The sequence below is a fragment of the Pristiophorus japonicus genome, chromosome 15 (assembly GCF_044704955.1).
Source record: "Pristiophorus japonicus isolate sPriJap1 chromosome 15, sPriJap1.hap1, whole genome shotgun sequence".
Taxonomy (NCBI): Eukaryota; Metazoa; Chordata; class Chondrichthyes; family Pristiophoridae; genus Pristiophorus; species Pristiophorus japonicus.
This window is the reverse complement of record NC_091991.1, coordinates 110899211-110926111: the sequence shown is the minus strand read 5'-3', so window position 1 is coordinate 110926111 and position 26901 is coordinate 110899211. Positions and strand designations below refer to the sequence as shown.

The following is a 26901-nucleotide window of genomic DNA, read 5'->3' as shown; positions in this document are numbered from 1 at the left end:
AAACGTGTAAGATTCTGAAGGGGCTTGTCAGGGTAAATGCAGAGGATGTTTCCCCTCGTGGGCATCATTTCAGAATAAGGGGTCGCCCATTTAAAACGGAAATGAGGATTTTCTTCTGAGGATTGTGAAGCTTTGGAATTGTCTGCCCCAGAGCTGTGGAGGCTGGGTTATTGAATATATTTAAGGTGGAGATAGATAGATTTTTGAAAGGTAAGGAAGTCGAGGGTTATGGGGAGTGGGCAGGGAAGTGGAGTTGAGGTCATGATCAGATCAGCCATGATCTTATTGAATGGCGGAGCAGGCTCAAGGGGCCAAATAGCCTACTCCTGCTCCTATTTCTTATGTTATATCTTCTCCACTCAATACTTTGCATCTATCCATCCTGGCTTCTAACTAATACTTTTGCAATGGTTTACACCATGGATTTTAAGTTTAGTCTGTGGTTCATAGAATCGTAGAGCACAGTGCCTTCATTAGTGCCTCAGCTGAGATCCAACAGTTCACCACAAAGCAAAGATATAATCTGGAACTGACCTATGTCTATAGTTAGGTACCACAACACACATTTTGTGTTCAAAATTATGAAGGTTTTTTTTGCATGTTCAAAATTACGACGGGTTATGATAACTAAGGAGAAACTTTCCACTGGCAGGACGATTGGTAACCAGAGGACACAGATTTAAAGGTAAGTGGCAAAAGAACCAGGGAGGAGATGAGTGTTTTTTTTTTTACACACCAAGTTCTTATGATCTGGAATGCACTGCCTGATGGGGCGGTGGAAGCAGATTCAATAGTAACTTTCAAAAGGGAATTGGATATATAGTTGAAAGGGCAAAATCTGCTGGGTTATGGGGAAAGAGCGGGGGAGTGGAACTAATTGGATAGCTCTTTCAGAGAGCCGGCACAGACATAATGGGCTGAATCGCCACCTCCTGCACGAGGACATCAAATCTGAAGAGTGCTATTCTGTATTTGTTTTCAGTATTTGTTAAACTTGGATACTTTGGTGCTGTATAAAAATGTTTTCTGCAATGGTGGGCCTGTTTTTTCAGCTGTTAGCTGTCAGAGATTCCCCATGACTGCGTCAGCATTTGCATGGAGTCTCCATACAGAAACGTTTGAAAGCCACTGGTTCGCACTATGGGGTTTTTTGTACTGAATTTTAACTATGGATACAAGATTAAAGGGAAGAAATTTAACACAGGGCAGAAAAAAAATCAAAGAGCATGTAATTATTTAAATGGAGAAAGGTTGCAAAGTGCTGCAGTACAGCAGGACCTGGGGGAACTTGTGCATGAAACACAAAAGGTTAACATGCCGGTACAGAAAGTGATCAGGAAGGCCAATGGTATATTGGCCTTTATTGCAAAGGGGATGGAGTATAAAAGCAGGGAAGTCTTGCTACAGTTATACAGGGTATTGGTGGGGTCACACCTCAAATACTGCGTGCAGTTTTGGTTTCCATATTTACGAAAGGATATACTTGCTTTGGAGGTTGATTCTGGAGATGAGGGGTTTGACTTATGAGAAAACGTTGAGTAGGTTGGGCCTCTACTCAGTGGAATTCAGAAGAATGAGGGGTGATCTTATCGAAACGTGTAAGATTATGAGGGGGCTTGACAAGGTGGATGCAGAGAGAATGTTTCCATTGATAGGGGAGACTAGAACTAGAGGGCATAATCTTAGAATAAGGGGATGCCCATTTAAAACTAAGATGAGGAGAAATTTCTTCTCTGAGGGTTGTAAATCTGTGGAATTCGCTGCCTTAGAGAGCTATGGAAGCTGGGACATTGAATAAATTTAAGACAGAAATAGACAGTTTCTTAAACGATAAGGGAATAAGGGGTTATGGGGAGCGGGCAGGGAAGTGGATCTGAGACCATGATTGGATCGAATGGCGGAGCAGGCTCGAGGGGCTGTATGGCCTACTCCTGCTTCTATTTCTTATGTTCTTATGAAGGCAAAGGAGTTGAAGGGATGTGGGAACAAGGTGGGTAAATAGGATAGGAACTATTTGGTTGTGTGGAGGGTAAATTCTAACACGGACTGGTTGGTGTAAATGGACTGTTTCCGCGCTGTAACATCTATGTGTTTTGATTTCCACTTTCAGTCAGATATGTACAGTGTGGGCATCATCTTACTGGAACTCTACCAGCCATTTGGAACAGAGATGGAAAGGAATAAGACGCTCATGGCGCTTCGAGAAGGCCACATCTCGGAGGACTTTACACACCGGTGGCCTGTACACACTAAATACATTAAGATGCTAACCAGCAAAACCGCTTCCCACAGACCGAGTGCAGTGAAGATGTTGGCCAGTGAACTCTTCTACAATTTACTTGAGGTAAGGGTGAAAATTGGTTTCAAGAGTAAGTGCCAGAAACAGCTTGTTCAGCAAAACTAAACCAGTCAGAATTCCTGCTTTTCTCCATAAGCATCCCATTGCCCAATTTGAGGGAAGGAGATTTTGAAAGGGGTGATCTCTGAGGACGCAGTTTTGTTAGCGAGCCATTAGTCAATTGTGGAGAAAAGTGGGTATTGCCCCGTTTCTCACTTGTGGAACTTAACTTTGTTTCTTGGGTTTAGTCAGCCATGGCTCACTGGTAGCTCGCTTTCCTCAGAGTCAGAAGGTCATGGGTTCAAGTCCCACTCCAGGACTATAAGCTGACACTCTCAGTGCAGTAGTGAGGGAGTGCTGCACTGTCGGAGATGCTTTCCTTTCGGATGAGACATTAAATCGAGGCCCCGTCTACTCTCTCAGGTGGACATAAAAGATCCCATGGCACTAGTTCTCCCTGGTGTCCTGTCCAATATTTATCCCTCAACCAACATCACAAACAGTTTATCAGGTCATTTATTTCATTGAGACACCTTACTGTGTGCAAATTGGCTGCCGCATGTCCTACATTACAACAGTGACTACACTTCAAAAGTACTTCAGTGGCTGTAGAGCTTTGGGATGTCCTGAGGTCATGAAAGGCGTTATAGAAATGCACATCCTTTTTTTATTTTTTGGGGGGGGTTAAATCTAATTTACTTAGATCAACTTTGGCCTTTGGTGAAGAAACTAATTGAAGGTGAGACTCTGGGGCTGTAGTGGGATTAATTTTGGATTGCTGAAGCAAAGAGCTGGTACAGACTCACTGGGCTCAATACTCTCCTCCTGTTTGATGTCTCATCCATTTTCTTCTCACCTTAACAGCTGTGATATTTTCTTTCACATGCAGGAAATTCCACCGCAGGGCAACCTAGAACAGAAAGTTGTGACCCAGGATCAAGAAATTAAGAGCCTACAACAGAAAGTGATTGATCAGGAAGAAATCATCAAAAACCTCAAAGAAAAGGTCAAATTACTGGCTGGGGAGGGGGAACGCAGCAGCTAGCGATCTTCATGATTTCCCAGAGAAGCTTTTACCCAATCCGCGTCCTTTCCACGCAAATTCACTTTACATACCTCGTATGATAATGATGTGAATATACTGGTTTAACTTAATGAGTTGGTTATGTAAGCTGTGAAGGATCAAATATTAAATTATTGAATGATGCTTTGATGTCAGTTGTGGCTCAGTGGGTAGCTGTCTCTATTGGTCAAAAGGTTCTAGGCAATGTCCCCCCCCAAGGTGCGCGGGCCTGTGGATGCGCCTCAGTCGGGAGGTCCTGCGCAGGCCGCTCGCAAGCTGTTGGTGCTGGAAGATGCCACGCAGAAAATTTAAAGGGACACTACACAAAAAAAGAGGGCAGGTTCGTTGTGGGTTTAAGTCCCACTCCAGAGCACAAACATCTTGGCTGACACTACCAGTGCAGTACTGAGGGAGTGCTGCACTGTCAGATGCTGTCATTTGGATGAGACATTAAACCGAGGCCATCTGCTCTCTCAGGTGGACATAAAAGATCCCACGGCACTACTTTGAAGAGCAGGGGAGTTATCCCCAGTGTCCTGGCCAATACATACCTGGTCATTATCACATCGCTGTTTGTGGGAGTTTGCTGTGCATAAGTTGGCTGCTGAGTTTCCTACATTACAACAGTGACAACACTTCAATAATACTTCACTGGTTGTAAAGCGCTTTGGGGTGTCCAGAGGTCGTAAAAGGTGTTCTATAAATGCAAGTCTTTTTTCTTTATAAATAGCAGGTGGTTGTGTCTTGGCCATTATTCCTCCCTCGACCAACACCAAAGACAGATGAACTGGCCATTCATCTCACTGCTGTTTGTGGAATCTTACCATGTTTCCCCATCGGTGACTGCATTTCAAATGCGCTTTGAAATATAAACACGTCCACTTTTAAGAATGGATTTTCTGCACACAGTCAAATGCAATGATTTGAAAAATGTGTAAGAAAGCAAAAGGAATACATACCTTCACCAAATGTACTGTAGCAGTTCAAGAAGGCAGCTCACCATCACCTCAAAGGAAAGTAGAGATAGGCAATAAATGCTGACCTTGCCGGCGACATCCATATCCAAAGAATGTATAATAAAGTCAGAAGTGCAATAAAGGTGTTAAGGCCATTTGCACAGATCTGCCTTTGTTCGTTTACTCCTCTATGGTGTTAAAGTTACTTGTCAAATTTTTAATCACATAATACTCCTGTGAAGCACTTTGGGACGTTTCACTATGTTAAAGACACTATGTAAATACAGGTTGTTGTTGAGTTTGGATAACATAAACTGTGTCTTTCTAACTGGTGCCCACAGTACATGCCACATTACCCGATGTAAAACACTGCCAGACTGCCGGGCAATTCATAGAAACCTTAGTATCTGTGCAGAGACAGGGTAACCGTTGTGATCAACCTGTTTCAGGCAGCAATCCACAGGCTGGTCAGTTATCTTTGTCACATTGTCGGAACAGATTTTCTGCTTCTCTAAGACAGTCAATACTCCAAGAACCATTTGCAGTGTTGAAGTGGGTCCCACATAAGGGATTGTCCACAAACTCGATACACTAAATTCTCCCAATGTGCATGTTTATTACATTTTAATCCTGGTACTTTGTAAAATTGTATTAATCAGTTTGATCTGAACCAAGTTGCATTTAATAACTTGCATTTTTAGAACGCCTTTAATGTTGAAAACATCCTAAGGCACTTCACAGGAGCATTGAACAAAATTTGACACCGAGCCACACAAGGTGATATTAGGGTAGCTGAGGTAGGTTTTAAAGAGTGTCTTCAAGGACCAAAGAGAGGCGGAGAGGTTTAGGGGGGTAATTCCAGAGCTTAGGACCTCGGCAGCTGCAGGCACGGCACGATCCCCAATGGTGGAGCGATTAAAATCGGGCTTGTGCAAGAGGCCGGAATTGGAGGAGTGCAGATATGAGGGTTGTGGGGCTGAAAGAGGTTACAGAGATAGGGAGGGGAGACGTCATGGAGGAGTTTGAAAACAAGGATGAGAATTTTAAAATCGAGGCGTTGTCAGACTGGGAGCATTAAGGTATAAATTAATTTTGGGCAAAGAGCGAAAGGAGCTCTGGAGATTGTATGTTTGTGAAAGAGTAGGATTATAAACATAGAAAATAGGTGCAGGAGTAGGCCATTCAGCCCTTCGAGCCTGCACCACCATTCAATATGATCATGGCTGATCATTCAACTTCAGTACCTCATTCCTGCTTTCTCTCCATACCCCTGGATCCCTTTAGCCTTAAGGGCCACATCTAACTCCCTTTTGAATATATCCAACAAACTGGACTCAACAACTTTCTGTGGTAGAGAATTCCACAGGTTCACCACTCTCTGGGTGAAAAGGTTGCTCCTTATCTCAGTCCTATATGACTTACCCCTTATCCTTAGACTGTGACCCCTGGTTCTGGACTTCCCCAACATCAGGAACATGGGAAAGGGGTTGATTTTTTTTATATACTTTTATGAATAACCGCAATAGCTATTTTCCCCCGACAATTTCCACTTGTCGATTGTTTATTAGCAAAGTGCCAGAGCCCACTTACTCAGGGTTTCGGACCACTGCACCTACACATGAAATCAATACAGATACTGGCCTATCTTCTGTTGCTGCTTGTGTCAATCTATCACAGTCTGGCTGGTATTGCAGAGGCAGAAAGAACTGATATTTAAATTCAGATGAACTAAAATGCACAATTTAAAAAAAAGACTTCTCAGTCAAAGAATGCTTTTAAAAAGATATTTATTAAATGGTTTAAATAGGTACTTCCTCAGATATGCAAACATTAAGAGCAGATTTAAATGCAGTGGTGTCAGCAAGAAAGGGCTAAAAGTACAATTTCACCCTAACTAACATTTACTTCAGCAGCTTTAGTGCTAGATTAAAGCAGCATAGATTCTCACAGGATTTCGCCCATCTCTGGACATTAGCTGGAATACTAGCACTCTCTGTCTGCTGCAAGGCACAATACAGCACAATGTCTGCCAACGTCAGATCACCACCCACCACCCAGGGTCTCTGGCCAAGGACAGAGTTCAGAGAGCGCAGTACGGCTGCCTTCTCCTTGTTACTGCCTTTCTTCAGTTGGAAAATGGCAACGTCCACCCAGCTGTCGATCTGCGTCGAGGCCACCGCGTCGTATTCGCGGCCGAGTAACGCGAAGAGGAAGCGGGCGACGTTCCCCTCGCCTTCCACGGAGCACATACTTTGGATGCTGAACTTCATCTGAGGTTTGGGCACTGATGAAACAAAAAAAATACAAAAGCAGTCACACACACAACAGATCCATCGAAAACACATGGGCAAACCTTGCACCATTCAAAATTTCTACTTACCTAATGGCTGAACTCACAGCGAGCTCCCTGCATACATTCGGGGAGGGCTAACAAGGCGAGGGAATACACATTAAATGGTAGGACACTGAAAGGTGTAGAGGAACAAAGGGAACTTGGAGTGCATGTCCACAGATCCCCGAGGGCAGCAGGCCAGGTAGATAAGGTGGTTAAGAAAGCATACGGAATACTTGCCTTTATTAGCCGAGACATAGAATACAAGAGCAGGGAGGTTATGCTTGAACAGTATAAAACACAACATCACTAAAACACTACTTCTAATGGTCATCGACTGTGGAAATGTATTTTTATCTAAGCTGATACCATACGGTATGTGTGTGCCCTTTGCAATATATATATATCAAAATGGAGTCCTGGCCCTTCCAGAACTTTCTGCATTTTAGCAGTCAGCTTGCATAAACAGCTAAACCTGGTTTGAGATGGCTGATGGCCATCAGACAGCTAGGAGACAAGTCATGCTGAGACAAGTACCCCCCCATGGTGCTTTCCTATTGTCTACACTACAGGAGTTCCATGTCACCCCACCCTTATCTTCTAGCCATTATCTTTTGCAGAGACCTCATCCATTTGATGCAAACAGATAAACTGACCGGGAAATTGAACTATCCTGACACAATACAAGACAGGTGATAGCCCATTACCTATGACTCATGGAGTAATGGCCGGCTGGCCAACTGATAACCCTGACAAAAGGAAATATCTGGATACCATGTCAGGACCAGGATATAGTAATTCACTCTTTATCTGTATTCACTGACTGTGAGACAGAGCAATACACAGGGAGAGGCCATAACTTGGGTTTTACTGTATAAATATCTTGTTAAACTGAACCATTTCGGAGGTGTTCACTTAGCCCTTGACTGAGTGTGACCTACCCCTTGCTAGCAAGCGAATTAAAGAAACTTCTGCCGGAGCTGTAAGTGTCGGAGTCATTCTTTTCGGAGGTCGAGATTTCGACACGACCCAAAACGTTAACTCTGTTTCTCTCTCCACAGATGCTGCCTGACTCGCTGAGATTTCCAACATTTTCTGTTTTTATATTGTATAAAACACTAGTTAGGCCACAGCTAAAGTATTGCGTGCAGTTCTAGTCACCACATTACAAAAAAGATGTGACAGCACTAGAGAGGGTACAGAGGAGATTTACGAGGATGTTGCCTGGACAGGAGAATTTTAGCTATGGGGCAAGATTGGATAGGCTGGGGTTGTTTTCTTTGGAACAGAGGAGGCTGAGGAGAGACCTTATTGAGGTGTATAAAATTTTGAGGGGCCTAGATAGAGTGGATAGGACAGACCTATTTCCCTTAACAGAGGGGTGAACAACCAGGGGGCATAGATTTAAAGTAATTGGTAGAAAGTTTAGAGGGGATTGGAGGGGAAATATCTTCACCCAGAGGGTGGTGGGGGTCTGGAACTTACTGCCTGAAAGGGTGGTAGAGGCAGAAACCCTCACCACATTTAAAAAGTACCTGGATGTGCATTTGAAGTGCCGTAACCTACAGGGCTACAGACCAAGAGCTGGAAAGTGGGATTAGGCTCGATAGCTCTTGGTCGGCCGGTGCGGACATGATGGGCTGAAATGGCCTCCTTCCGTGCTGTAAATTTCTATGATTCTATGTAGCAGACAGGGTCAGTGCGTGGTAGCTCTGGGACCCAGATCAATGACTAACCGTTGAGGAAACAGCTGCTCCAATTTGTCATGAAGGCACATTACAATATCCATCACATAGATTCTATGTTGAAAATCAATAACTGTGCTGCTGGAAGAAATTGGTGATGCATCAATGTCAAGTACTGTCAGGGCTTACAGAATCAGCAGCAATCATCTAGGCTTCTTACACTGCCTCAACCGTTGGACGATTACCCTCCTGCACCAATCTCAGCTTCCAAGCCTCTGGCAATGTCCCTCAAAATGCTGTTCGAAAATGGACACTTCAGCAAAACTCACTGCACAATTTAAATTCTTGCTTCTTCTGCCAAATCTTAAGACTTTACACTTAATCCGTTGCCCACTTATCTAGTCTCTCCAGGGCTCTTTGGATTATTGCAATTGGTTAGTATCATTGATCACTGCACCCACTTTTATACCAGATACCATGGTAAATATTCTGTCCTCCGAGCCATTTAATAAAAATGACCCGTTTCAATATAAATTTTCTCAGACTTCCTTTTAAATAACTGAGCACAATCTTATTACGATGAGCAAACCCGGGCTCCAAGTTGATTACTTAGGGACAGACTTGTTCAAGTGTCTTTATCGCAGAGAGTCTTAAAACTTCTGGCAGTCCAAGTGAACATAAGAAATAGGAGCAGGAGTCGGCCATTCGGCCCCTCGAGCCTGCTCTGATATTTAATACGATCATGGCTGATCCGATCATGGACTCAGGTCCACTTCCCTGCCCGCTCCCCATAACTCCTTATTGGTTAAGAAACTGTCTATCTCAGTCTTAAATTTATTCAATGTCCCAGCTTCCACAGCTGAGGCAGCGAATTCCACAGATTTACAGCCCTCAGAGAAGAAATTTCTCCTCATCTCTGTTTTAAATGGGCGACCCCTTATTCTAAGATCATGCCCTCTAGTTCTAGTCTCCCCCATCAGTGGAAACATCCTCTCTGCATCCACCTCGTCAAGCCCCCTCATAATCTTACACGTTTCGATAAGATCACCTCTCATTCTTCTGAATTCCAATGAGTAGAGGCCCAACCTACTCAACCTTTCCTCATAAGTCAACCCCCTCATTTCCAGAATCAACCTAGCGAAGAAGATAGGATATAAGCTTGATTTGTTTTTGCAAAATGACTAAACTGCAAACTCCAACAATTGCGTTTGTTTTCAGGAAAGCTCAGTATGGCCTAGTATTTGTTCCTCACCATCCTTCCAGACGAGAGTGAAGCCGAGTTCATAGTCCTGCCGTGACCGACAGCTGCTTCCTTCACCCAGGCAGTTCCAGAGTTGGGAGGGAACGTTCTGCACCGAGGAATGCACGTGCACAGACGACAGCACCCTGTATTGTTCACACAGCAAACCGTGCAGGACCAACAGAGACAGCGGCACCTCAGCAGGGCTGGCATTGATGACGATATCATGAAGCACACCAGAACTCTAAAGTGAAGTGTAATTTAATTAAAGACAACTGTGAATGCAACACAGACAGTACAAACTGGCAACATCGAAACAGGAGGAGGCCATTCAGCCCCAAGCCTATTTCCGCTATTCAATCAAATCATAGCAGATCTGTACCTCGACTCTATTTACCTGCCTTTGCTCCATATCCATGGATATCCCTAACTAACAAAAATCTAACGATCTTAGTCTTGAAAATGTAACTGACCCAGCAATTGACTACAATTGGAAATCCTCCTTTTCTAGATTTCACTGGAGCCAGGGACACTTATATAGACAGACATGTATTGCAACACGTTGAGCATGGTATAGCAACAGATATGTAGGCTTTGTTTGCATGAATAGATGACCTGGTGCAGTAATTTTAGAACTGCTATATTGATACACGGGCTACTTTTATCATAATTGCTATAGAAATGCAGAGAGTGCTAACGTGCAGGGTCCACTATCAGAACGGGGCCGGCAGCACTAGTATCAGAGTCAGACAGGGAGATTGTTAATGTTAGCAGCGGCCACGTTACCACTTTTTAAATCTGTTCAACAAATGAATAATTATTAACTACAACAAAAGGCTTTTCAATACAAGATTTAAATGGGAAATAACTTGAATTTATACAGACTGCTCGCTGTGCAACCCCTGAACAGCAGTGGTGTGTTACCAATATCTGCACTGCAGTTGAGATGGTCAAAATAGATTCAAAGATGAAAGAAATGAAGACGTGGTCATTAGCTGATCCCAATCACGGCAGCAGTAGGCGCTACACTGGCCTCTGTGCCTTTGGGGAAGGAAGGGGAGAACTGACCGGAGTCGCTGCTCCTGATCAATTCCCACTGATCCTACTGGAATTGTGGGGACTCTGGAGTGACAACAACTCACACCCTCCATGGGGCAAACAGCCTGCTCACGCCCACCCTGCGGGCCGCTAACCACGCCCACCCTGCGGACTAACACATGAAGACCGGCCACTTGGGTGAGGTACTGAGAGGCAGTCAAGGGTTATGGGAAGCGGACAGGGAAGTGGAGTGGAGGCCAAGATCAGATTAGCCATGATATTAAATGGCAGAGCAGGCTCAAAGGGCCAGATGGCCTACTCCTGCTCCTATTTCTTATGTTCACCCTGTCCAAGTGGAACTATACCCCGGTGAGGTGTTTGCACCTTTAGGCGAGGAGATTCACCAGGAAAAAGAGTGGGGGAAAAAAATTCAAATAAAATATATATATATATTTTTTTTAAATCAGTATTTAAAAACTCTACACATATTAAACCAATTATTCTGCCTAATGTCCCTTCTCTTGGCAGGTTGCGTCATACACATCATCTTCCGATTGTTTAGGCGGGGGAAGGAAGAAAGGACAGAATAGGTAGGTAATTGAAGATTGTCTTTGATTTTATGTACACCAGGGCGTATGCAATACCACATTTAGTTGGGAGTCAGAAATGCTCAATAACATTCAGGCATGAATCACCACAACGTCAATATTTAAAGTGATATTACAGTTGAACGCAAACTAACCATGCAACTAAAGCAATGGAAATTGTAAAGCTGGGAAGAGAAAAAAAATTCGGGAGAGGTTAATTGAGAAAGTGCAGCAAGAAAAACTGGAAAGGTGCTGGTAGGAGAATCACTAAGTGCTCACTTGCTGAGGCAGCCAAGGACACCCTCAAAGCCTCCCTGATAAAGTGCAACATCCCCACTGACACCTGGGAGTCCCTGGCCAAAGACTGCCCTAAGTGGAGGAAGTGCATCCGGGAGGGCGCTGAGCACCTCGAGTCTCATCACCAAGAGCATGCAGAAACCAAGCACAGGCAGCAGAAGGAGCATGCGGCAAACCTGTCCCACCCATCCTTTCCCTCAACGACTATCTGTCCCACCTATGATAAGGACTGTGGTTCTCGTATTGGACCAACCACCTAAGGACTCATTTTTAGAGTGGAAACAAGTCTTCCTCGATTCCGAGGGACTGCCTATGATGATAACTTGCTGAGCCCAAGGATGAGGAAAGGCCTCAGCCACACTGGCTGAATAAGGATCTAAATAAAATAGTCAACTCTAGTAAAACGATTAGAAGATTCAAATCTCCAATACTGTTAATTGCTCCCATTAATCAAGCGTGTTTAGTTGCAAATCTCAATTACTTTTGCATAAATTATGCATTTTACCTTCTGGACATACTATCAAAAGGTGGCAAATTCTAATATTATATTCCACTTCGATTAAAAGCACAGAAGAAACTGTAGAACACAGAAGTCTCAGTAATCTGCTCTGAATTCTTGATAAGGAAACAAATCTTTGTGGCCAGAATGGAATCTTAATTTATCAGTAAGTACTCGGGATCAGAAAGCGGGAGCATTTGTTGACTACACAAATACTAATATGGAAATCACAGGAGTTGAGGAAAAGTAGAAAGGCAAACTGCAAAGGGAGAATGAATAGACAAAGCATTTGATAAAGAGTCTTAATGCCAGTCTCAAGAGTTCAGCTTAATTTTTTAAATGGCTTCTTCACAAAGGAATGTTCCTGACCCCCAAATCAAAAGGATTGAGTGAATCAAAAAAAATCCGTAAAGATTCATATTACAACTTAGTGAAGTGTTATAGCTCTCCTCATATACAGAGAGCTGTTTCAGCGTGCTTTACAGGACAGTGGATAATGAGTGCAAGCCAGAGCCAGTGCGGGTGGAGGAGAAAGGAAAAAGGGGTTGGAGGTGAAAGTGCAGTTGAAGAGAAAGGTAGATTATGAAAGTAGGAAGGGTGATAACATAACAGGTGGACTGAGAAAAGGGCACATCAGACAGCATGTACCCAGAGCTTGAATGAGACTGGCAGAAATATATGTGGTTCACTGAGCAAAAGAGAGCTTCTCCATTACATTCACCCTTAAAGCACCTGCTGATTTAACAAGAATTGAGATTCAAACTTGCCTTTCCCAGTACGGAATCTAAACTAGCTGCGGTACGGATTGTCGGCACAAAACAGGCATGGTTAATTTCTGTGACATCAAGGTCAGCATCTGGTGTAAGAACAGTCTTCGAAAGCCCGTCAACAACTGCCTTCAACTCATACAAACGTTTCAGGATTTCTGTTTGCCTCGATTCCAAGTTCTCGAGTGCTGGATAATCATCCCCATTCTGAAAAACCAAACAATACATGAAGTCGTCACTCGTCTCATTGCTGTGAGTGGGATCTTGCTGCACGCAAATTGACTGCCACATTTCCCTATATTAAAACAGTGACTAGGATTCAGAAGTTGGCTGTGAAGTGCTTTGTGGTGTCCTAAGGCCGTAAAAGGTGCTAAATAAATGCAAGCTCTTCTCTCTATTAATTTTATGAAGAACCAGGAAATTGAAAGTGAAACTATTTGTAACAGCTTAGTACAGTGCCTCTGAACAGCACTTTAAATGTTTGTAAGGGATGCTGGCAGGCTTAAGCGCATGATGCAATAATAAAATATGATTATTATTATTTATAATGCATTGTGTGCCTTGACCCTTCACACCCAGATTTCCCAATAATAAATCATAGGATTCATTCCAAATTAGAGTCAGAAAATAAAAGAATCTTGCAGCACAGGAGGCCATTCGGCCCATGCCGGCTCTTTAAAAGAGCTGTTCACTTAATCCCACTCTACTCCACTCTCCCCACAACCCTGCAATGTCTTTCTTTTTAAGTGTATATATCCAATTTCCTTTTTGAAAGTTACTATTGAATCTGCTTGCAACACCCTTTCAGGCAACGCATTCCAGATTACAACTCGTTGAAAAAGAAACATCTCCACATCCTTTGCCAAATTGCCTTAAATCTGTGTCCTCTGGTTACCAGCCCACCTGCCAGTGAAAAGTTTCTCCTTATTTATTCTATCAAAACCTTTCATAATTTTGAACAACTCTTATTAAATCTCCCATTAACTCTCCCCTTAACCTTCCCTGCTCTAGGGGCGAACAATCCCAGCTTCTCTAGTCTCCCCACAAAAGTGAAGTTTCTCATCCCTAGTACCATTCTGGTGAATGTCCTCTGCACCCTCTCCCAGGTCTCCATACACTTCCTACAGTGTGATGCCCAAAATCGGTGCGTATACTCCAGCTGAGGCCTCCAGTGATTTATACAGGTTTATTTTGCATCACTTCCCTTGCTTTTGTATTCTGCCTCAATTTATAAAGTCCAGAATCCCATGTTTTAAAAAATATATATAAATACAGCTTTATCGACATATGTTACAACCCCAACTGCACTCCAAAAGTACTTCATTGGCTGTAAAGCACTTTGAGACGTCCAGTGGTCGTGAAAGGCACTATATACATGCAAGTCTGTCTTTCTTATGTTCTGCCAACATCAAAATAAATAAAGGGCAGTAAAATATGAATTACATAAACAGGATAGGATCTCAAAAGTAGTAATCTCAGGATTGCTACTAGTGCCACGTGCTAGTCAGAATTTGAATCGCAGATGAATACGTGGCTTGAGGAGTGGTGCAGAAGGGAGGGATTCAAATTCCTGGGACATTGGAACCGGTTCTGGGGAGAGAATTGGACCAGTACAAACCGCACGGTCTGCACCTGGGCAGGATCGGATCCAATGTCCTAGGGGGAATGTTTGCTAGTGCTGTTGGGGAGGAGTTAAACTAATATAGCAGGGAGACGGGAACCTATGCAGGGAGACGGGAACCTATGCAGGGAGACAGAGGGAAGTAGAATGGGGGCAGAAGCAAAAGATAGAAAGAAGAAAAGTAAAAGTGGAGGGCAGAGAAACCCAAGGCAAAAAGCAAAGAGGGCCACATTACAGCAAAATTCTAAAGGGGCAAAGTGTGTTAGAAAGACAAGCCTGAAGGCTCTGTGCCTCAATGCGAGGAGTATTCGGAATAAAGTGGACGAATTAACTGCGCAGATAGCAGTTAACGGGTATGATGTAATTGGCATCACGGAGACTTGGCTCCAGGGTGACCAAGGCTGGGAACTCAACATCCAGGGGTATTCAACATTCAGGAAGGATAGACAGAAAGGAAAAGGAGGCGGGGTGGCATTGCTGGTTAAAGAGGAAATGAATGCAATAGTAAGAAAGGACATTAGCTTGGATGATGTGGAATCTGTATGGGTAGAGCTGCGGAATAACAAGGGGCAGAAAACACTAGTGGGAGTTGTGTACAGACCACCAAACAGTAGTAGTAAGGTTGGGGACAGTATCAAACAAGAAATTAGGGATGCATGCAATAAAGGTGCAGCAGTTATCATGGGTGACTTTAATCTACATATTGATTGGGCTAACCAAACTGGTAGCAATGCGGTGGAGGAGGATTTCCTGGAGTGTATCAGGGATGGTTTTCTAGACCAATATGTCAAGGAACCAACCAGAGAGCTGGCCATCCTAGACTGGGTGATGTGTAATGAGAAAGGACTAATTAGCTATCTTGTTGTGCAAGACCCCTTGGCGAAGAGTGACCATAACATGGTAGAATTCTTTATAGGATGGAGAGTGACACAGTTAATTCAGAAACTAAGGTTCTGAACTTAAGGAAAGGTAACTTCGATGGTTTGAGGCATGAATTGGCTAGAATAGACTGGCAAATGATACTTAAAGGGTTGACAGTGGATTGGCAATGGCAAACATTTAAAGATCACACGGATGAACTTCAGCAATTGTACATCCTGTCTGGAGTAAAAATAAAACGGGGAAGGTGGCTCAACCGTGGCTAACAAGGGAAATTAAGGATAGCGTTAAATCCAAGGAAGAGGCATATAAATTGGCCAGAAAAAGCAGCAAACCTGAGGACTGTGAGAAATGTAGAATTCAGCAGAGGAGGACAAAGGGTTTAATTAAGAAGGGAAAATAGGGTACAAGAAGAAGCTTGCCGGCAACATATAAACATGACTGCAAAAGCTTCTATAGATATGTGAAGACAAACGTAGGTCCCTTGCAGTCAGATTCAGTTGAATTTATAATGGGGAACAAAGAAATGGCAGACCTATTGAACAAATACTTTGGTTCTGTCTTCATGAAGATACAAATAACCTTCCGGATGTACTAGGGGACCGAGGGTCTGGTGAGAAGGAGGAACTGAAGGATATCCTTATTAGGCGGGAAACTGTATTAGGGAAATTGATGGGATTGAAGGCCGATAAATCCGCAGGGCCTGATAGTCTGCATCCCAGAGTACTTAAGGAAGTGGCCCTAGAAATAGTGGAAGCATTGGTGATCATTTTGCAACAGTCTATCGACTCTGGATCCGTTGCTATGGACTGAAGGATAGCTAATGTAACACCACTTTTTAAAAAGGGAGTGAGAGAGAAAGCGGGTAATTATAGACCAGTTAGCCTGACATCAGTGGTGGGGAAAATGTTGGAATCAATTATGATGAAATAGCAGCGCATTTGGAAAGCAGTGACAGGATCGATCCAAGTCAGCATGAATTTATGAAGGGAAATCATGCTTGACAAATCTCCTGGAATTTTGTGAGGATGTAACGAGTAGAGTGGACAAGGGATTTTGACAAGGTCCCACACAAGAGATTGGTGTGCAAAATCAAAGCACATGGTATTGGGAGTAATGTACTGATGTGGATAGAGAACTGGTTGGCAGACAGGAAGCAGAGAGTCGGGATAAATGGGTCCTTTTCAGAATGGCAGGCAGTGACTAGTGGAGTGCCGCAGGGCTCAGTGCTGGGACCCCAGCTCTTTACAATATGCATCAATGATTTGGATGAAGGAATTGAGTGTAATATCTCCAAGTTTGCAGATGACACTAAACTGGGTGGCGGTGTGAGCTGTGAGGGGAATGCTAAGAGGCTGCAGGGTGACTTAGACAGATTAGGTGAGTGGTGGCAGATTAGGAAAAGGGGAGGTGCAACAAGACCTGGGTGTCATGGTTCATCAGTCATTGAAAGTTGGCATTACAGGTACAGCAGGCAGTAAAGAAGGCAAATGATTATGTTGGCCTTCATAGCTAGGGGATTTGAATATAGGAGCAGGGAGGTCTTACTGCAGTTGTACAGGGCCTTGGTGAGGCCTCACCTGGAATATTGTGTTCAGTTTTGGTCTCCTAATCTGAGGAAGGACATTCTTGCTATTGAGGGAGTGCAGCAAAGGTTCACCAGACTGATTCCCAGGATGGCAGGACTGACATATGAGGAGAGACTGGATCAACTGGGTCTTTATTCACTGGAGTTTAGAAGGATGAGAGGGGATCTCATAGAATCATACAAGATTCTGACAGGACAGGACAGGACAGGTTAGATGCAGGTAGATTGTTCCCAATGTTGAGGAAGTCCAGAACCAGGGGACAGTCTTAGGATATGGGGTAGGCCATTTAGGACTGAGATGAGGAGAAACTTCTTCACTCAGAGAGTTGTTAACCTGTGGAATTCCCTGCCGCAGAGAGTTGTTGATGCCAGTTCATTGGATATATTCAAAAGGGAGTTAGATATGGCCTTTACGGCTAAGCGGATCAAGGGGTATGGAGAGAAAGCAGGAAAGGGGTACTAAGGGAATGATCAGCCATGATCTTATTGAATGGTGGTGCAGGCTCGAAGGGCCGAATGGTCTACTCCTGCACCTATTTTCTATGTTTCTATTCGCCCCAACTGGTCTATGTCGGTGTTTATGGTCCAATTGGGCCTCATTCTACTCCTCTTCATCCAACCCCATCAGCATATCGTCCTACAGGTATTCCTTTCTCCCTCATGTGTTTATCTAGCTTCCTCTTAAATGCATCAATGCTATTCACTACAACCGCTCCATATGGTAGTGATTTCCACAATCTCATCACCCTCTGGGTAAAGAAGTTTCTCCTGAATTCCCTATTGGATTTATTAGTGACTATCTTATATTTATGGTCCCTAGTATTAGACAAATGGAAATATCTTTTCTACATCTACCCCATCAAATCCCTTCGTAATTTTAAAGATCTCTGTTAGGTCACACCTCTACCTTAACTTTGAGAAAAGAGCCCCAAGCCTGATCAGTCTTTCCCAATAGGTATAACTTCTCAGCTCTGGTATAATTCTTCTCAATCTTATTTGCACTAACTCCAGTGCCTCTACCTCTGCCTTGTAATATGGAGACTAGGACTGTGCACAATATTGAAGGATATAATTAATACTGATGAAGACTAACAAAGTACAAGACATTAATAATCTTGCGGAACAGGCATGCAATTTCAATCTGGAAATGTGAGGTGGTGCATTTTGGTAGGAAGAAAAGAGACCGCATACTTATTGTTAAATAAGAATCTAAATGGTATAGAGGAGCAAAAGGGATTTAGAGATACAGGTACACAAATCACTAAAATTAGTGATGCGGGTTAATAAGGCCATTAAAAAAACCACCAGGGTTAATTTCTAGAGAAATTGAATTGAAAAGCAGAAAAAATGTTATGTTAAACTTGTATAGAACCTTATTAGACCAAAGCTGTACAGGCAATGCACTTGTATTACATAAGAAATAGGAGCAGCAGCCCCTTGAGCATGCTCCACCATTCAATAAAATCATGGCTGATCATCGACCTCAACTCCACTTCCCTGCCCGATCTCTACACCCCTTGATTCCCCTAGACTCCAAAAAGCTATCGATCTCAGCCATGAATATATTCAGACACTCAGCATCCACAGCCCTCTGGGGGCAGAGAATTCCAAAGATTCACAACCTTCTAAGTGAAGAAATACCTCCTCATCTCTGTCTTAAATCACCCACCCCTTATCCAGAGACTGTACCCCCCTCCTCAGTTCTAGGCACTCCAGCCAGGGGAAACAACCTCTCGGCATCTACCTGTCTATCCCCTTCAGAATCTTGTATGTTTCAATGAGATCACCTCTCATTCTTCGAACCTCCAGAGAGTACAGGCTTATTCTACACAATTGCTCAAGTGGGAGTACAGACAGTCTTACCCTGCCACCTTCAAAAGAAATAAACGGCAGTAAAACATGAAGGGAAATTAGTTCGTAACATGTACAATGTACTTGCATTGGAGGCTGTTAAGACAAGGTTCACTAGGTTGATTCCGGAGATGAGGGGATTGACTTATGAGGAAAGGTTGAGTAGGTTGGACCTATACACATTGGAGTTCAGAAGAATGAGAGGTGATCTTATTAAAGCATATAAGATAATGAGGGGGCTCGACAAGGTGGATGCAGAGAGGATATTTCCACTCATAGGGGAAACTAAAACTAGAGGGCAAAGTCTCAGAATAAAGGGCCACCCATTTAAAACTGAGATAAGGAGGAATTTCTTCTCTCAGAGGCTTGCAAAATCTGTGGAATCCTCTGCCCCAGAGAGCTGTGGAAGCTGGGACATTGAATATATTTAAGGCATAGACAGATTTTTGAGTGATAAGGGAATAAAGGGTAGGGCAGGGAAGTGGAACTGAGCCCATGATCAGATCAGCCATGATCTTATTGAATGGCGGTGCAGGCTCGAGGGGCCAAATGGCCGACTCCTGCTCCGATTTCTTATGTTATGTTAAAATGGAATTATGAAGGGTAAATGAGAGGCCAGGTCAGCAGGGAATGTGCAGCCGGAGGTCCCTGGCGGCCTGTGGGCAGTGCAGGCCTGTCCAACTCCCCCAACCAACCCCGCCTACCTGAGCGTCCGCGGCGGCTCGGTGAAGATTGGGCAGCGTGTACATGCAGCTGGGCAGCTCCAGGGCCTGCTCTCCCAGATGATACGGCTTTACCTTGTACATCTGAATGGCTAACGGGCCCGGCCTCGGCTCACCACACCTCGTCTACCCCCCTCCCCCGTGGCAACGCACCATGGAAACCCGATACCTCCCGCCAGCCCCTGCGTCCGGCAGGTCTCGCCCCGTTCCTTCATCTGATTGGTCAGTCGACGTTTCTGATTGGATAAAGGGGATTTCAATCATGTAAAAATTAAAAATATATATAGCGGTGGAAATTATTTGATTCACATCATGTAGTGTGCAATTTAAATCATCTCTTTATTATAATTAAATTGATACGTTCGTAAGAAAAACGTTTTATTTTTCAAGATGAACGAAAGTCGGTAGAGCCGTCTGGGAGGCGCTTGGCATTGTGGGTGTTGTAGTTTAGTGACGCGGATTATGCGAGGGAAAGGTGTCCGATCGGACTACATTTCCCAGAGGGCAGTTCGCCGCGATGGGTCGAGCGAGCGTTTGTGGAAACGTTGTTTGAGGCTGCGCATTCGACGCTCCTGTTTGTCATAGTCGTGTTTGGGGGCGATGGAAGCCTGGTGAGTTCGAGCGCCAAACCCATGCGGCTCAGCGTGAAGTCACCCCGTGGTCCCTCAGATTGCCCTGGCACCGGGGTGGGTGCAGGACAAGTGTCAACTTGGCTCAGAGTTCAAAGGTGCTGGGTTCGACCCTCACTCTGGAGGCCGGTCTTCCACCCACTCTAACCTGTCAGCTGTGGCTCAGTGGGGAGCACTCTCGCCTCGAGAATAAGGGTCCGCCCATTTAAAACTGAGATGAGGAGGAACAACTTCTCTCAGAGGGTTGTAAATCTGTGGAATTCAATCGTTAGTCAGACACCGTTAGAGAGCTGTGGAAGCTGGTTAATTGAATACATTTAGACAGAAATAGACAGTTTCTTAACCGATAAGGGAATAAGTGGTTATGGGGAGCGGGCAGGGAAGTGGACCCGAGTCCATGATCGGATCAGCCACGCTCGTGTTAAATGGTAGAGCAGGCTCGAGGGGCCGTATGGCCTACTCATGCCCCTATTTCTTATGTTTTATTTGTGACTCTCATAATTTATGGATCCCAGTTTTGGTCTCCCTGCCCCAACCCTGCAAGTGGAAACATCTTCTCCACGTCTACCCTATCAAATCTTTTCACAATGTTGAAGGCTCTATCAGGTCAAGAGCCCCAGCCTGTTCAGGCTTCCCTGATAGCTATAACCTCTCCATTCTGGTATTGTCCTGGTAAATCTTGTATCTTATGAGTCAGAAGGTTGTGGGTTCAAGGCCCACTCCAGGGACTTGAGCACAAAAAAAATCCAGCTGACTCTCCAGTGTAGTGCTGAGGTAAATGTTGCACTGTCAAAAGTGCCGTCTTTTGGATGAGACGTTAAACCAAGGCCCCGTCTGCGCTCTCAGGTGGATGTAAAAGATCCCATGGCACTATCAGGGATTAATCAGGGACAGTCAGCACGGATTTGTTAAGGGAAGGTCGTGCCTGACTAACTTGATTGAATTTTTCGAGGAGGTAACCAGGAGGGTCAATGAGGGGCGTGCGTATGATGTAGTGTATATGGATTTTAGCAAAGCTTTTGATCGGGTCCCACATGGCAGACTGGTTACGAAAGTAAAAGCCCATGGGATCCAGGGCAAAGTGGCAAGTTGGATCCAAAATTGGCTCAGAGACAGAAAGCAAAGGGTAATGGTTGATGGGTGTTTTTGTGACTGGAAGGATGTTTCCAGTGGGGTTCCGCAGGGCTCAGTACTAGGTCCCTTGCTTTTTGTGTTATACATCAATGATCTAGACTTGAACATATGGAGTATGATTAAGAAGTTTGCAGATGATACAAAAATCGGCTGTGTGGTTGATAATGAACAAGAAAGCTGCGGACTGCAAGAAAATGGAATTTAATCTGGAGAAGTGTGAGGTAATGCATTTGTGGAGGGCCTAACAAGGAAAGGGAATACACATTAAATGGTAGGATACTGAGAAGTATAGAGGAACAAGGGACCTGGGAGTGCATGTCCGCAGATCCTTGAAGGTAGTAGCCAGGTAGAAAAGGTGGTTAAGAAGGCATACAGAATACTTGCCTTTATTAGCCGAGGCATAGAATTTAAGAGCAGGTGGGTTATGCTTGAACTGTATAAAACACTGGTTAGGCCACAGCTGGAGTACTGCGTGCAGTTCTGGTCACCGCATTACAGGAAGGAAGTGATTGCACTGGAGAGGGTACAGAGGAGATTTACGAGCTTGTTGCCGGGAGTGGAGAATCTTAGCTACGAGGACGGATTGGATAGGCTGGGTTTGTTTTCCTTGGAACAGAGGAGGCTGAGGGGAGACTTCATTGAGGTGTATAAAATTATGAGGGGCTTGGATAGAGTGGATAGAAAGGGCCTATTTCCCTTAGCATAGGGGTCAACAACCAGGGGACATATATTTAAAGTAATTGGTAGAAGGTTTAGAGGGGATTTGAGGGGAAATTTCTTCACGCAGGTTATGAGGGTCTGGAATTTATTGCCTGAAAGGGTGGTAGAGGCAGAAACCCTCACTACTTTTAAAAAGTATTTGGATGTGCACCTGAAGTGCCGTAACCTGCAGGGTTCCGGACCAAGAGCTGGAAAGTGGGATTAGGCTGGATAACCTCTTGTTGGCTGGCGCGGACACGATGGACTGAAATGGCCTCCTTCTGTGCTGTACACCTCTATGATTCTATGACTATTTTGAAGAAGAGCAGGGCAGTTATTCCTGGTGTGCTGGCCAATATTTATCCCTAAATCAACATAACAAAAAAACAGATTATCTGGTCATCATCACGCTGATGTTTGTTGGAGCTTGCTGTGTGCAAATTAGCTGCTGCGTTTCCTACATTACAACAGTGACTACTTTCCAAAAGTACTTCATTGGCTGTAAAGTGCTTTGAGACATCCGGTGATCGAGAAAGGCGCTATATAAATCCAAGTCTTTCTTTAAACTGGAGCTCATCCAAAACGTAGCTGCCCGTGTCATAATATGCACCAAGTCCCATTCACCCATCACCCCTGTGTCCGCTGATCTACATTGGCTCCCAGTACGGCAACGCCTCGATTTTAAAATTCCCATCCTTGTGTTTAAACCCCTCCATAATCCCGCCAGTCCCTATCTCTGTAACCACCTCCAGCCCTACAACCCACTGAGATCTCTGTGCTTCTCCAATTACAGCCTCTTGTGCATCCTCAATTTCCTTCGACCTGAAACGTTAACTGCTTCTCTCTCCACAAATGCTGTCTGGCCTGCTGAGTATTTCCAGCATTTTCTGTTTTTATTTCTCAATTTTCTTCGTGCCCGAAGCTCTTGAATACCCTCCCTACCTCTCCTCCTTTAAGTCCCTGCTTAAATCCTACCTCTTTGACCAAACCTTTGGCGACCTGTCCTAATATCTTCTTCTTTGGCTCGGTCTCAATTTGTGTCTGATTACGTTCCTGTAAAGCGCCTTGGGATGTTTTATTATGTTAAAGGTGCTATATAAATACAAGTTGTTGTTATAGAGACCTGAGCACGTAATCTAGTACTGAGGGGTGTTCTTTATTGTCAAGGCTACCATCTTTTGAGTATAGGAGCAGGGAGGTCTTACTGAAGTTGTACAGGGCCTTGGTGAGGCCTCACCTGGAATATTGTGTTCAGTTTTGGTCTCCTAATCTGAGGAAGGACGTTCTTGCTATTGAGGGAGTGCAGCGAAGGTTCACCAGACTGATTCCCGGGATGCCTGGACTGACATATGAGGAGAGACTGGATCGACTGGGCCGTTATTCACTGGAATTTAGAAGGATGAGAGGGGATCTCATAGAAACATATAAAATTCTGACGCGACTGGACAGGTTAGATGCAGAAAGAATGTTCCCGATGTTGGGGAAGTCCAGAACCAGGGGACACAGTCTTAGGATAAGGAGTAAGCCATTTAGGACTGAGATGAGGAGAAACTTCTTCACTCAGAGAGTTGTTAACCTGTGGAATTCCCTACTGCAGAGAGTTGTTGATGCCAGTTCATTGGCTATATTCAAGAGGGAGTTAGATATGGCCCTTACGGCTAAAGGGATCAAGGGGTATGGAGAGAAAGCAGTAAAGGGGTGCTGAGATGAATGATCAGCCATGATCATATTGAACGGTGGTGCAGGCTCGAAGGGCTGAATGGCCTACTCCTGCACCTATTTTCTATGTTTTGGATCAGATGTTAAACTGAGACATTGTCGGCCCTCTCGGTTAGATGTCAAAGACCCCATGGCGCTATTTGAAAAAGAGCAAGGGGATTCTCCCAGTGTCCTGGCCAACATTTATCGCTATACCAACACCATTAAAAACAGTTTTGCTGATCATTCATCTTGCTGCTGTTGTGTGACCTTGCTGTGTGCAAATCAGCTGCCTAGCAGCAGTGACACTTAACAAGCTCTTTGTTGGCTGTAAAGTACATTGGGATGTCCTGAGGATGTGAAAGATGCTATATAAATGAAAGATTTTTTTCTTTCTTGCCTCCTTTTACTGAAAACAGGACTGAACCAGATCAGGGGTGGGATGACGAAGTTAATACAGATGAGGAAGGCCTTCGAATCTATTTTTTTTTAAACTATAGTCCCCTCTTCCATCGCAATATTGAACTGTCCCCAGTGGTGTAAAGTCTGAATGACAATTTATTAAATATATTACTAAGACCATGTACTAAAAGACAAAAGTAAACTCATTTGGGGAGAAATTCCGGCCTCCCGGGCCCGTGCGAAGTTTCTACGGACCTGGGAAGGCATCGGAAAAGCCGGTTTTCAGCGCATAATGCACATGCGCTGAAAACCAGCTTTTCCGATATGTCAAGCTGAAGCTCGACAGATTGTAGACATATCTGGAGCGAGGACATTTCTTAGGCAAGATTGCAGGATTTACGCATATCCTGCCCAGCAAATGTCCTCAAAAATCTTGCTCCTGAAAAAGCAGGCGCATAGCCTACTTTTACAGGCGCAAGTGTTTTAAAACAAACAAAAACACGATAAAATTAAATTATAAACACATAGTTTATTGTTAAAAATCATCCCCACGACGATAAGTTTATTTTTAACCATAATTAAAAAATCTTTTTTAAAAATCTGGAAAATATTTTATTTTTATAAGACATAATAACTTTAATTTCAATTAATTTTAAATATATGTGGTCTGTTTTTTATTTTTATTATTTTGTGTGTTTGGTTTTGTTCCCATTAATAGCGCTGAGAACTCGTAGATCTGCGCCTCTCAGTGCTATTAATGGGAACCCTGTGAAATACTTACCTGATTGGCTGAGCAGTCACACATGACTGCATCTTCTGCATGGGACAGGAGCGCACTTTGCAGTGTGGGAAGAGAAGGCCTCCCTATCGGAATCCAGGGCGCCTCCTAGACCACCAGGTACTTTCATAAAAAATCTCCAGCGAGGAGGCAATTGCCCGCGGGAAGACCCCTAGAGGAATTTCTGGGCCCTTATATTAAAACATTTATGTAATTTACATTTTTTTAATTTCCAAACAGCCTGCACAAAAATCAAATTATCCAATGTTAAACCAGAGGGATTAGCATATTGTGGATGTAAATGTCTTTGTGGGCCTGTTAACTGTACGATAACTGACATAATTATCTTTTATATGCTTAGTATGTTTTAGTTTTAATAGTGTTTTATTTTCTGTTGATTTAGCTCAGCGCCTGCAAGAGTGATCAAGCCAATTGACCGACAGTCAGTGCACCAGATTTGTTCAGGGCAAGTGGTGCTAAGTCTCAGCACTGCAGTGAAAGAGTTGGTGGAAAACAGTCTTGATGCTGGCGCTACTAACATTGGTGAGGACAAAAATGACTAATCCAAATCTACGCTGCTTTTCAGCAATTTATATTTATATAACCGAGCAGGAAGTAGCTCTTTCAAAGAACCCGCGCAGGCACTTTGGGCTGAATGGCCTCCTTCTGTGCTGCATTGTTCTGCAATAAAGGAAGTTGTTGTACTTTCATGTATTTCAGACAGCTGTTTTGAAAAGACCCTCCTGGGACATTAGTTATACATCAATTAACAGCTGGTAACAAATGTCAGAAACAACTTGCACTTGCTTAGCAACATTAATGTAGTGAAATTCCCCAAGGCACTTTACAAAGAGGAGCAGGAGCTTGGGAGGAGGGATATGGGAAGCGACTGAAGGCGCAGTCAGAGATAGGTTTCGAGGAGGCTGTTGAAAGTGATAGGAGATGTGATAAGGCAGACAGTTTTAGGAAGGGAATTGTGGAGTACTGCTGTCTTGAGTTTTTTTTAAATACTGAAAGTTAACGTGGCTTTCCAATAGTGCCTTAGCATGTGACATCCTTTTATTAGCAGCTGATTTAAAAAAAATGCGACTGAGGCTTGCAAGCTGCCCCTTTGTCAATTGCTGATTTACAAATTCTTTAAACAGCTTCAGTATTAGCCAACAGCACTTCAAGGTGATTAAGTATACATGGTAATTGCACCTTAACGAGGTGCGGGTTGCTCACGTTTCTGTACGGTAGGCACCTCAACGCCCTGGAGAAGTACCACCAACGTTGCCTTGGCAAAATCCTGCAAATCCATTGGCAGGATAGGCGCACCAACATCAGTATTTTCTCTCAGGCCAACATCCCCAGCATCGAGGCAGTGACCACGCTTGATCAGCTCCGATGGACGGGCCACATTGTCCACATGCCCGATAGTAGACTCCCGAAACAAGCGCTCTACTCCGAGCTCCGTCACTGCAGGCGAGTCCAAGGAGGGCAGAGAAAACACTTCAAGGACACTCTCAAAGCCTCCTTGAAAAAATATAACATCCCCACCGACTCTTGGCCCAAGACCACTCAAAGTGGAGGGGAAGTATCCGAACACATCGAGACTCTTTGCCGGGAGCACGCGGAAGCCAAGCGCAAACAGCAGAAGGAGCGTACGGCTAACCAAGCACCCTATCCACCCTGTCCCTCCAACCCACCGTCTGCCCCACCTGTGACAGAGACTGCAGGTCCCGCATCGGACTCATCATTCACCTTAGAACTCATTTTAGTGTGGAAGCAAGTCATCCTTGACTCCGGAGGACTGTCGCAGAAGAAGTACACGTTTCTACCCAAATAGCTGGTGCGCTTAAAACAACATAAGGGGCGACTATGTAATTGACAATAATAGTAATGGCAAATGGTTTGCGCGATTTGCTCGACTTTAATGGTTGCCTGATTTAAACATGGGCGGTGTAAGTGGTGGAGACTCTATTTGTTTTCTATTAAAGGACAGCTGCTTGTCAGTGCAGCTCTGAGTAGATGCCACGTGGAAAACTGTTCTAGCTGTTGCAATTAAACATTTGACTACGTCCAGAGCAACTGACCTACTGCAAGAAATATCTAGCAT

The 26901-nt window shown here is 44.1% G+C and overlaps 3 protein-coding genes across 3 annotated transcripts in view; 2 read left to right on the top strand and 1 right to left on the bottom strand.

The window, feature by feature from the left end:
- eif2ak1 (eukaryotic translation initiation factor 2-alpha kinase 1) overlaps nucleotides 1–3545 on the top strand; it is a 58899-nt gene extending 55354 nt beyond the window's left edge. The window contains exons 14-15 of the mRNA XM_070900780.1: nucleotides 2111–2344; nucleotides 3228–3545. Of these exons, the coding sequence (XP_070756881.1) occupies nucleotides 2111–2344; nucleotides 3228–3383 (390 nt within the window). The 3' untranslated portion in view covers nucleotides 3384–3545. The remainder of the gene's footprint in view (nucleotides 1–2110; nucleotides 2345–3227) is intronic.
- Nucleotides 3546–6127: 2582 nt separating this feature from the next.
- On the bottom strand, nucleotides 6128–19634 carry aimp2 (aminoacyl tRNA synthetase complex interacting multifunctional protein 2). The gene is made up of 4 exons (XM_070900779.1): nucleotides 19446–19634; nucleotides 12803–13009; nucleotides 9627–9858; nucleotides 6128–6641 (listed from the first exon to the last, which is right to left on the bottom strand). Exons 1-4 carry the CDS (start codon nucleotides 19545–19547, stop codon nucleotides 6259–6261), a joined length of 924 nt encoding a protein of 307 aa, XP_070756880.1. The 5' UTR covers nucleotides 19548–19634; the 3' UTR covers nucleotides 6128–6258.
- Nucleotides 19635–19989: 355 nt separating this feature from the next.
- Nucleotides 19990–26901, top strand: part of pms2 (PMS1 homolog 2, mismatch repair system component) — a 44448-nt gene continuing 37536 nt past the window's right edge. Inside the window, exons 1-2 of the mRNA XM_070856679.1 lie at nucleotides 19990–20074; nucleotides 25207–25346. Of these exons, the coding sequence (XP_070712780.1) occupies nucleotides 20064–20074; nucleotides 25207–25346 (151 nt within the window). The 5' untranslated portion in view covers nucleotides 19990–20063. The remainder of the gene's footprint in view (nucleotides 20075–25206; nucleotides 25347–26901) is intronic.

Coding starts and splice junctions, on each gene's coding strand:
- aimp2 (XM_070900779.1), bottom strand. CDS start 19,547: ATGTACAAGGTAAAGCCGTATCATCTGGGAGAGCAGGCCCTGGAGCTG. Junction 9,859..12,802: donor TAGATTCCGTACTGGGAAAG/GCAAGTTTGAAT, acceptor ACTTCACTTTAG/AGTTCTGGTGTGCTTCATGA. Junction 6,642..9,626: donor CACTCTCGTCTGGAAGGATG/GTGAGGAACAAA, acceptor TTGTTTCATCAG/TGCCCAAACCTCAGATGAAG.